General features: G+C 38.0%; 2 protein-coding genes across 2 annotated transcripts; one reads left to right on the top strand and one right to left on the bottom strand.

The window, feature by feature from the left end:
- The first annotated feature begins 922 nt into the window (after positions 1-922).
- LOC140514626 (olfactory receptor 4F3/4F16/4F29-like) lies at positions 923-1,882 on the top strand. Its single transcript, XM_072625127.1, has one exon. It carries the CDS (start codon positions 923-925, stop codon positions 1,880-1,882), a length of 960 nt encoding a protein of 319 aa, XP_072481228.1.
- A 7,403-nt stretch (positions 1,883-9,285) lies between these two features.
- LOC140513872 (olfactory receptor 4F3/4F16/4F29-like) lies at positions 9,286-10,224 on the bottom strand. Its single transcript, XM_072623852.1, has one exon. It carries the CDS (start codon positions 10,222-10,224, stop codon positions 9,286-9,288), a length of 939 nt encoding a protein of 312 aa, XP_072479953.1.
- Between the last annotated feature and the right edge of the window lie 906 nt (positions 10,225-11,130).

Raw genomic sequence — 11,130 nt, 5'->3', positions numbered from 1 at the left:
GAGCTGTCTGGATTCAGTGACCAGATATGGCCCAGATTCAGTGACTAGAATGGCCCATTTAATGAGAAAAAGAAAAAAATAACTAAATCAAGCTGCGAGAGAAAGAGAAACAGTTACTATTGATAATCACTCTAAGCCAGGAGGGACCAGAAAGCAGCCATTAAGTGGAGCTTGGACAGGGACCTATTGTCCGATCTATGAGCACTGGGTTTAAGGTTTTAGAAAAGACAAGAAAGACAGAAGGAAAGACAGAAAGAAAGAAATCTAGCCAGTAAACTCGAAGTTAACTGGGCAGCCTTTGTTCATTCAAATTTGCCTTCCTTTGGAGAGGAGAAGCAAGGGGAGAGGGAGACAGAGTGGGACAAGATGAGCTGCGTTATCCAGCTAGGGGGATTCCCATTCAGGCAGCTTGGTCTACTCAAAGGTAGTGTTCATCCTTTGTTTTCAAAGAAGACCATGACATCAGAGAAATGATGACATGACTTGACTTTGAATTTGAATTGAGTGAGAGACGGCTGTGCAAGGTCAACAACCTCACGTTCTCCTCCTGAGCCATCTGGATCCAGTGACCAGATATTCATCAGGATGACTGGAGATGGCCCGGGATGCAATGGGAGATCATGATCTTTTTAGGCTAAGGCCTTTTCAGGTATTTACTTAGAGAGAAGTAACATCCATTCAGTGAATAGTCCTCTTTAAGAAGTAGTCAGGGAATGGCCCCTTCAATGATAAAAAGAAAAAAATGACTAAATCAAGCTGAGAGGGAAAGAAAAACAGTTGTTCACAGTCTTACTGTGAGGCAATAATTATGAAAGCACATGCACTTCTCTTAGACTCTCCCAATAACCTCTCTTTTTCTGATCCTTTTTTTCATTCTTTTCCTTTTTAGGTTACTTTAGAACTAGTCACACCGATTTAAATAATGGATGTAGTAAATCAATCTATGATTTCTGAGTTTGTATTGATGGGACTGACCAATTCTTGGGTGATGCAAATTTTTCTCTTTGTATTCGCCTCTGTGTTCTTTTTGGTGAGTATACTGGGGAACACCCTGATTGTGCTCACAGTGGCCTGTGACTCTCACTTACAATACCCCATGTACTTCCTGCTGGCCCATCTCTCCTTCATTGACATAATTGATTCCTGCATTGCAACTCCTAGGATGATTAATGACCTTTTTAAGAAGGAGAAACTCATTTCTTTTGAAGGCTGTGTTTCTCAGATCTTCTTTATTCATGCTGTTGGAGCTACTGAGATAGTACTTCTCATAGCCATGGCCTTTGACCGCTACATAGCAATATGTAAGCCTCTCTACTACCTGACTATTATGAACCTAAGAGTGTGCATTTCTGTTGTGGTAATTTCCTGGACAATTGGAATTTCTCACTCTTTCTTCCAATTGGCCTTTGTGATAAAGTTGCCCTTCTGTGGCCCTAACAAATTGGACAGCTTTTACTGTGACCTTCCTCGGTTCATCAGACTTGCCTGCACAGACACTTACAGACTGCACTTCCTGATCACTGCCAATAGTGGGTTCATCTCTCTGGGAGCCTTCTTCATTTTGATCATTTCCTACATTGTCATCCTGATCACTGTTCGGCAGCACTCTTCTGGGGGTTCATCCAAGGCCCTCTCTACACTGTCAGCTCACATCTCTGTAGTGATCTTGTTCTTTGGCCCATGTATCTTTGTCTATGTGTGGCCATTTCCCACATTTCCAGTGGACAAATATCTTGCCCTTTTTGACTCAATTATCACTCCCTTTCTGAACCCTACCATCTACACATTAAGAAACAAAGAGATGAAGATGGCAATAAAAAAACTATGGAATCTCATGAGATCAAGGTTCATCATACTCTTTAAGTTTCAAAGAATCTCCTAAACACTTTGCTTGAATTAGAAAGGGTATTAGAGTTTTTTGTTTGTTTGTTTTTTGTTTTGCCTTGGGCAAACTGTAACTGAGATGTGAAATCCTGGCTACAGTATGTAATTTTAATGCATAGAACACACCACCCTTTTTGAGACTATGAATTGTGTACTCCAAGACAACATAAGACATTTCTTAATTTCTTTGTGGTGTGATTAGCATTGGCACTCAACTCTCTACTTTGCCAACATCTGAGCACCAGATCGCATCCCTTTCTGTAAAGCCAAGATAAATGGCTAATAAAATTCCTTGACCTCCCATCTACAGTGCCAAATAGAGACTTCTGATTGACATTGGATATGCTCATTGTGAAGAATTTATAATTAAACCTTAGTGTAATAAGCCACACTTGAAGATGATCTGAGAGATTAAGCAATATTTCTCATTATATTTTATCACAATCATTTTATAAGATCACAGAATCTTAGATTTAAAGCTAGAAGGGATCTTAGGTTTATTAGTCTGATGCCTTCAATCTGCAGATGAGGAAATCATAACCTAGAGAGGTTAAAACACTTGCCCAAGGTCACATAAAAATTGAGTAACAGAGCCAAGATTGAATTCAAATCCTCTAACTCCAAATTCAGCGTTATGCTTTCCTGGTTGTGCGTTCCTAAGAGTGTCTGCCCCTTTGGGTCAACATTCTTCTAAAATAGTAAGTCTTTGAATACAAACCATTCTCTCCATTAATCCTTTGAAATCTGGACTGGACAGGTATTTGTTTTCTTTTTCTCATTATCTCTATAATGCTCAAGCTTCTTTCCCACTCATTTGTACTTTAATGAACAATTTCTCCTTGTTACTCAATCTCTCTGTTCAATGAGGATTTTTGAATCCTTAGTGAGAATACTTGAATCTTCTCCATTTCTGTGTCACATTTTCTTCCTTTCTTATGCCTAACATAATCTGTTTATGTCTGAATAGAAGTTATTCTTTTTTTTGTGGCATGTTTATGTTTTAGTTAATTAATTAATTTTTAATTTTCATCATTCATTTCCAACAAAATTTTGAGTTCCAAATTTTCTCCCTATCTCTTCCCTCTCCCCACCCCAAGGTGATATGCATTCTGATTACCCCTTCCTCCAATGTGTCCTCCCTTCTGTCATCTCCCTCCCTGTTCTCCTATCTCCTTCCCTTCTATTTTCCTGTAAGGCATGATAGATCACTATACCCTATTGCCGGTATATCTGATTTCTCACTTGCATGTAAAAACAATTTTTAACATTTGTTTTCAAAACTTTGAGTTCCACATTCTCTTCTTTCCTCCCTATACACCCTCCCTCAATGAGAAGGCAAGCAATTTAATGTAAGTTATACATGTGTAGTCATGTAAAACACTTCCATAATAGTCATGCCATTAAAGACTAACTATATTTCCCTCCATCTTATTCCCCGCCCCCATTTATTCCATTCTCTCCTTTGACCCTGTTCCACAGTTTTTAAATACATTCCAGTATAACACTGTGTCTACCTCAGAGGACTGTGGTGAGGAGGGAAGGATGAGGAGAGTAAGAGACTTTGGTTAGAGATTGAGTGTGTAGAGAATCAAGGTTTTGGCTCCATCTGTAAAAGTGTCTTTGTATGTACCCCACTTTCATTGATTTGTGTTGAGCAGTTGCCCCAGAAGAAAAAGAAGGCAGTGAGAGAGTCCTGGGATAATCTGCTGGCTCATGCAGAGTGATGGTACCTTGTAAACAGTATTCCAAGAAGGTATTCTGGCTGAGCCATGTTTGTCTGCTCTGCCCACTGGAGGAATACAGTCTACAGTCTCATGTTTTTTTTTTTTGCATTGTTGTCACTAATGCTCCTGTTCTCAACCTTCACTCCATCACCTTTATATGGGGAAGCACACATTAGTCTCAGGCAACTTCCAGTCTTGGCAGGAGAAGAATTTGAGATTAGTGGTTGTTTCCAGTCAGGAAACCAATATGTTGTGGTTCGATGTGCTTGGTGTCACAAAATACTGACATACCATGTCCTGCTCGAATAAATTCGACTGAAGTCTTCTTTCAGCCAAAGAAAAACCAAGTTTTTATTAAAGATTCTCCATATTGGATTGATCCCTAAGAAGCCTTGCCATGAGCGACATTGTATTAACAAGCGGGCCAGATACAATCTAAGTTAGATTAAATCTAAGCTAGATTGAATCTGAGCCTAGAAGTTGTTCTTTTAGAAAATAACTACTTGAAAGAAAAGATTAAAGTATTTTCCTTCTTAGCAAAAGCAGTGGAAAGAAAAATCTTCTTTGGAAGGCTGGGGAGATTTTTTAAAGAGCTGTAAGGAATTTAATACATGAAAGTCTCATTGGCTAAACTGTATACTGAAAAATCAGAGAAGATAACAGAAATAAATTAATGTAAGACGTGAGGGAGTAACTTCAACTTTAAAAGAAAGATTGGATGTTAATACTGTTTAGAAAGCAGAAGTAAAAAATCATAGAGCATGAGACACTAGAGGGCTCCAGTTGGAAGTACCAATATAAGGGTTTTTCTTGTTTTATTCAAGTGAAAAAGAGTTCATAATAATAGATGGGAATAATAAAACATTGAAAAAAGAACAAGTCTAGAATTATTGAGATATAGTGGAGAACTCTAGGATGATAATTTTGTAATTCAAACTCTGAACAGAGATTGAGAAACAATAATGTACAGGAATTAAAAAAAAATAATTCAGGGTTTCCTAGGGAATTCAATTTAAGGTAATAGAAAAAAACACCTGAAAGAGTTAAGAGCCTGAAAAGTATGATGGTAGAGGGAAAGGAGAAATGAAATTCAGTATCAGGAAGAAAAGGATAGAGAAATTATGAACTATCTTAATTCAAAACCTTCCACCATGTATCTAATATGCTAATATTAATCAGACAAGCAAGGAATTGCGGCTACCAAAATTTCTTTCATATAAAATGGAATCAATGAAAGGACAAAGATCAATGGGAAGGATAGTTCATTTGCATAGAAAGAAGCTGGATACCCAGATGCAGTCATAGAAGAATTAACTTCTTTTAAATTCAACCTATTCCCAAAGGGAAAAAAGACATCACCCACCATCTTAATAGAGAGCACTGAGTTAATTCCTTGTTAAGAGATGAAAAGAAATCTACCTCTGACTGTCCTATGATCTCATCAGTTCCATCATCAGTTCTTATCAATGGGGCAGAGGGAAGTGACCTTTACTGTGCAGCTTCTGGTACCAATTGGGTCATGGAGGAAGGGGCAGGGGAACTGGGATAGAGTATCCCTGGGCTACCCAGGGATAGAGTAACACCTGCCATTCTCTCATGTTGTGGGTAATGGGAATAGTGCTCATTCTGTCTTCAAGCTTCTTTTTCCCAGGAGCCTCCAAACATGTCATTATGTGGTAAACTCTGGGATAGTACCTACTCAAATGTTTTGTGATCACAACACAGGTGCTGCATATTTGTATGTATACAGATTGTTTCCTTGATGGCATGTAAGCTCCTTGAGGGCAGGGACTGTTTTCGTTTTCTCTTGGTATCCCTAGCACTTCACATAGTAGGTGCTTAATAAGTGTTAGTTGATTGATTCTCCTCTTCCGAGTGTATGTGTATGTATTCTTCGTTGCTGAAGAAGACCATGCCATCAGAGAAATGATGACATGACTTGCACTTGACTTTGTTTTGAGTGAGGGAGGGCTGTGCAGGTCACCAGCCTGACTTCTCCTGCAGTCATCTGAATCCAGTGATCATATATTCATCAGGATGACTAGAGATGACCCAGGATGAGGGAATTGAGGTTAAGTGACTTGTCCAAGGTCACATAGCTAGTGAATGTCAAGTGTCTGAAGTGAGATTTGAAGTCAAGTCTTCCTGACTTCTGCACTGGTGCTCTATCCACTGCACCATCTAGCTGTCCCCTATTCCAAATACAATGTGATTGATCCATCATGCTACTTGATCCTCAATCTTTAAGGGTCTATTTATCCTAATTTGTTTTCTGTGAATTGACTTCTCTTTTGTGTTTGTTTTGAATGATGGAGGGCTTGTATTATTTACTGTTCTTTCTTTGTTTTGTTTCTATTTTTATTGATATCTTTTGTTTTGACATTACCTTCATTTCTGAAGGTATGCCTTCCCCCTCCCCTAGGTGGCATAATGGATACACCATTAGACTTGAATTCAGGAAGACTTGAGTCAAAATACTGTCTTAGATATTTTCTAGCTGTGTGATTTTGTGCATTACTTTACCTGTCTCAGCCTCAGTTGCCTCATTTGTAAATTGTGAAAAAAAAATTGTGATAGCACCTGCCTTCAACAAATTTCATGAAGATATAATGAAACGACACATATAAAATGATTTATACACTTTAAAAATATGTGATGACTTTTATTATTATTAAATATTATTACTCCAGCAAATTACCCTATAACAAGGAACACAGAGAAACAAAAGCATTTCAACAAAGTAATAGATCAAATAAGTTGGATGGCCTGTGTGATACTTCTTGTCTGTAGTTCCCTACCTCTGTCCTCCAAGATGTTAGTATCAATACCCTCTTCCCAAAAAAGAGTACTGTTTTAACCATGGATGAAAGTATTACAGATTATGGCATTCCAGAAGCATTCTATTACATGCATAGGCTGTAATATGGTACACAGGTTGGTGTATTCTGCCTGGAACAGCTATCTGCCTCAGTAATTTAGCTGTACTCCCTTCCAAGCTATGGGAACAATTATAGATATAAAAGATCTTAGAGATCATGCAGTTAAAAACCAGAGACAGTGTAGAGTAGTGGACAGAGTTCTGAACTTGGAGTCTTGGGTTCAAATCCTACCTCAGACAATTTGGGATCATGTATAAATCTGTTCTATTCAGGAGGGATTTCACAAAGTAGATAGGTTTTCAATTTAACTCTGGAAGATGAACAGGATTCTGGTAGAGTGGGAAGAGAAGGCAGTCCAAGTAAGGAAATGATGTGAGCAAAAGAAAAGAGGTAAAAAAAAAACCAGAACCATTTTATGGGACATTGGGGTTTTAGGAAATGAATTTTTAAATCATATTTTCAACCTGAGTTGATCTTCATATTGTGTTGACTTTCATTTATCCATTCCATAGGGTTGCTTTAAACTGCCTAAAGTGAAGGATATTATCTAGCTTCATTGATATTAAAGACTCAATTTGTAATTGATTTTTTTAACCTTTTCTCAGGTATCAAATTCTAGTTTTTCCTTGGCCTCCACCACAAAAGTACTTATTCGCTTGACAAATAACCCTGTTTTTTTTTTTCCTTCTATTTCAGAGAATTCTTTGGAACTGAACTACCCAAGAATTGATTAATTTCCTACTGCCTATTGTTAACTCGATTACTATACAATACCTAAATTGTGACATCATTATTCTGTAGTTAAGGTAGCTAGGTGGCACAGTGGATAACTGAGCTTTGATTCATCTTCATGAGTTCAAATCTAGCCTCAGACATTTACAAGTTATGTGACCCTAGACAAGTCACTTAAGCCTGTCTGTTGTGCTTCCTCATCTTTAAAATGAGCTGGAGAAGGAAATGGCAAACCACTCCATTATCTTTACCAAGAAAACCCCAAAATGGGGTCATGAAGAATCAGAAATGACTGAATAAAAACATCCTGCAGTTTTCCATCTTCTCTAAATAGTTTCTGACCAGCATTTCTTTAAAAAATTGACTTTTACCCACTCTCTATTTCAGCATCACCTGAATAAACAGATATCCTATGTTAAACCACAAAGTTGGCGCTCTCTTCTTTTCTCTTTGTTTCGCTTTTCTTAACTCTTGCTTTCCAAATTTCTCAACACTTTCTTAGTTGATGTATTCTCATATGAATGAATGAAGAGTGAAAAAAAATTAGTGAATGCCTGCAAGGTGCCAGGAACTGTGCTAAGCACTAGAGATATAGACATAAAAGGAAAGACATTCTCTACCCTCTAAAAGTTGACATTTTAATAAGAGGAGGCAATATGTATATGAGGTGATAGACAGGGAGGGGTATTTTGATTTAGAAAATTCCAAAGATGGTTAGTAGAGCCATAAAAAGTATAGTGACTTTATCTTTCCTGTGGCGATAGTGGTATTGCTTTGATCGTGGTTCCAGAACTTCACTGAGGAACAGGAAGAAGGTGAAGAACACATGTGCAGAGTGATCCGATAAAAAGATGAGTGGGACATACAGTGAAGCATGGTTGGACATGGCTAGTCATAGTGAGGCACATGGGGCCATCAGGATGATGGGGGACCCAGTGCAAGAGTTCTGGAACTGAAAGGTTAAAACTTCCAAACAATGGTTTTTGGTCCAATTGGCAAGGCAGCTGGTGAGAAGATGTCTAAGGAGTACTGAAGCATGGCTGGGGGCTTCTAGATTTGGGGAAGCATGCCAGGATAAAAGGAAACCCAGAAAAGGAGTTGTGGAGCTGAAAGGGTTATATCTTTCAGGGCATGGTCTCTAGTATAATGAGAAAAGTGATTATCCACCAAGACTGACAAGATGATGGCTTGGGAGCCAAGTATGACTAGGGTCTTCTAGATATAACTAACTAGAACAAACCATGTTAGTCCACTTCTACTGCTTTAACTGAGTCTTCACTTGGGGGTTTAGCCCTTAGGACAGTATAATATGACATGTTAATATGGCCTATATATTGTATGACATGTATAACATGACACATAAAATATTCCTTGTAGTTTCCTTTTCTTTACAGCCACATTTCTCAAAATGGGTCAGCTTCTTTACTCTATATCTACTCAAGAAGAAAATATTTTAAACTATCTTTTTCTTTCCAAAAATGATTTCATAAAAGAATGATTATTTGGTTTAAATAAAAAGAAGTCATTCTAGTGATAAGGTACAGGGAGAGAATTGGGTCAGGAGATTGAGAGTTTTAATTAATTTGGAAAAAAACCCAGCCCTTCTAATTAAGTAGGTTGAGTGATATTTTGGAAACAAACTTGAATGAGGATTATTGTCTAATATCTCAGGTCAGAAGTAAGATCTTTCTGTCTCAAGTGCAGCTTTTACATTAGGGTTTATCATGTACAGTGGAATATAAGCAACACGACCATATCCAGAGTTAATCAGAAGCCTCTATTTGGCACAAGAAAGGGTGAGGGATAGATGGGACATCACTTTTGTAAGCCCCTTGTATACTGACATTACAGAAAAAGCAAACCCAATATTCTGTCTGCTAACCAGACACTGTCATAAAAGAAACACCAGAGAGAGATTAAAGACTTTCTAATGCTGTTTTGGTACATGACTGTCATAGCCTTAAAAAGCTTGATGTGTTCTATACAATTAGATTTTAACACTGCAGTAAAAGATCTTAATTGTTGCCAATCCAAGGCAAAATCTTCATTCTTTTCTTCCAAAAAAATTAAGACATAGTTGGGGATCTCATGAGCTGACCCCATAGTCTCTTCATTGATTTTTTCATCTCTTTGTTTCTTAATGTGTAGATGGTAGGGTTCAGAAAAGGAGTGATAACTGAGTCAAAAAGGGCAAGATATTTGTCCACTGGAAATGTGGGAAATGGCCACACATAGAAAAAGATACATGGGCCAAAGAACAAGATCACTACAGAGATGTGAGCTGACAGTGTAGAGAGGGCCTTGGATGAACCCCCAGAGGAGTGCTGCCGAACAGTGATCAGGATGACAATGTAGGAAATGATCAAAATGAAGAAGGCTCCCAGAGAGATGAACCCACTATTGGCAGTGATCAGGAAGTGCAGTCTGTAAGTGTCTGTGCAGGCAAGTCTAATGAACCGAGGAAGGTCACAGTAAAAGCTGTCCAATTTGTTAGGGCCACAGAAGGGCAACTTTATCACAAAGGCCAGTTGGAAGAAGGAGTGAGAAATTCCAATTGTCCAGGAAATTACCACAATAGAAATGCACACTCTTAGGTTCATAATAGTGAGGTAGTGGAGAGGCTTACATATTGCTATGTAGCGGTCAAAGGCCATGGTTATGAGAAGCACCATTTCAGTAGCTCCAACAGCATGAATAAAGAAGATCTGAGAAACACAGCCTTCAAAAGAAATGAGTTTCTCCTTCTTAAAAAGGTCACTAATCATCTTGGGGTTGACCATGCAGGAATCAATTATGTCAATGAAGGAGAGATGGGCCAGCAGGAAGTACATGGGGGATTGTAAGTGAGAGTCACAGGCCACTGTGAGCACAATCAGGGTATTCCCTAGGAGACTCGCCAAACAGAACACAGAGGTGAATACAAAGAGAAAAATTTGCATCACCCAAGAATTGGTGAGTCCCATAAACACAAACTCAGTGACTACAGATTGATTTGTTTCATCCATTGGATCAACATAGCCAGCCCTGAAGCTGCCTAAGGCAATCAGAAAAAGATAGGCAGTAAGTGGGAATTCTGAATGTCAGCTTCTTATACTTTGGAAAGCATTTATTTATTTACATTTGGATATTGCCAAGTATTTGTCAACACAGTGTGTATCAGAGATCAGTAATGGCAATGACCCAGTAGCCCATATTACAATACCTACCACCATCTGACCATGCTCCTCATCAAACTGAGTACCCCCCGAGCAGAGAAACATCCCTGTTTGTTTCTGTTACTTTGACAATTCATGTAGAAATGCGTTTTCATAATATAACTTATTAATTCAAAGACTTAGCTATATGGATGTATCTTAATTCAAGGAGATCTGAGATCCAATCTAATTTCAGATATTTCTTAGCTGTGTGAGCCTAGACAAGTCACTTAACCTCCTCTATGCCTTTGTTTTCTCAATTGAAAATGGGGATTATAATAGTATCTATGTCACAAGGTTATTGTAATGATCAAATGTGATATTTGTAAAGTGCTTGGCATAGCACCTGGCACAGAGTAGGCACTTAATAAATGGTTATTTCCTTTCCTGCTTCCCCTTTTAATATTGCCAAATATACTTCCATATGTTGATAGAATTTTAGAGTTGAAAGAGATCTTTGAGACAAGATCTAGTCCAATTCCCTCAATTTACAGTTGAAAAAACTGAGATTCACAGAAGTTACCACACAAAACCTTTATATAATTTACTGAGCCTATAGTATATTTAGTCATGCTCTTAAGTGTATATTGCAAAGGAGTTCCAACATATTTTCTATTTAAATTTGTGTTCACTGGAGTCTGAATGCAGATCAAAGTATCCAATCTTTCACTTTCAGTATTTTTCATGTTTTTAAAAATTTTGTCTATTTCTTCTTTC

This window comes from Notamacropus eugenii, chromosome 7 (genome assembly GCF_028372415.1).
Source record: "Notamacropus eugenii isolate mMacEug1 chromosome 7, mMacEug1.pri_v2, whole genome shotgun sequence".
Lineage (NCBI taxonomy): Eukaryota > Metazoa > Chordata > Mammalia > Diprotodontia > Macropodidae > Notamacropus > Notamacropus eugenii.
Note: the sequence above shows the minus strand (reverse complement) of the source record. Positions and strands in the feature narration are given on the sequence as shown.

What these genes read in the sequence shown, in the direction of transcription:
- LOC140513872 (XM_072623852.1), bottom strand. Translation starts at nt 10,224, where the DNA reads ATGGATGAAACAAATCAATCTGTAGTCACTGAGTTTGTGTTTATGGGA.
- LOC140514626 (XM_072625127.1), top strand. Translation starts at nt 923, where the DNA reads ATGGATGTAGTAAATCAATCTATGATTTCTGAGTTTGTATTGATGGGA.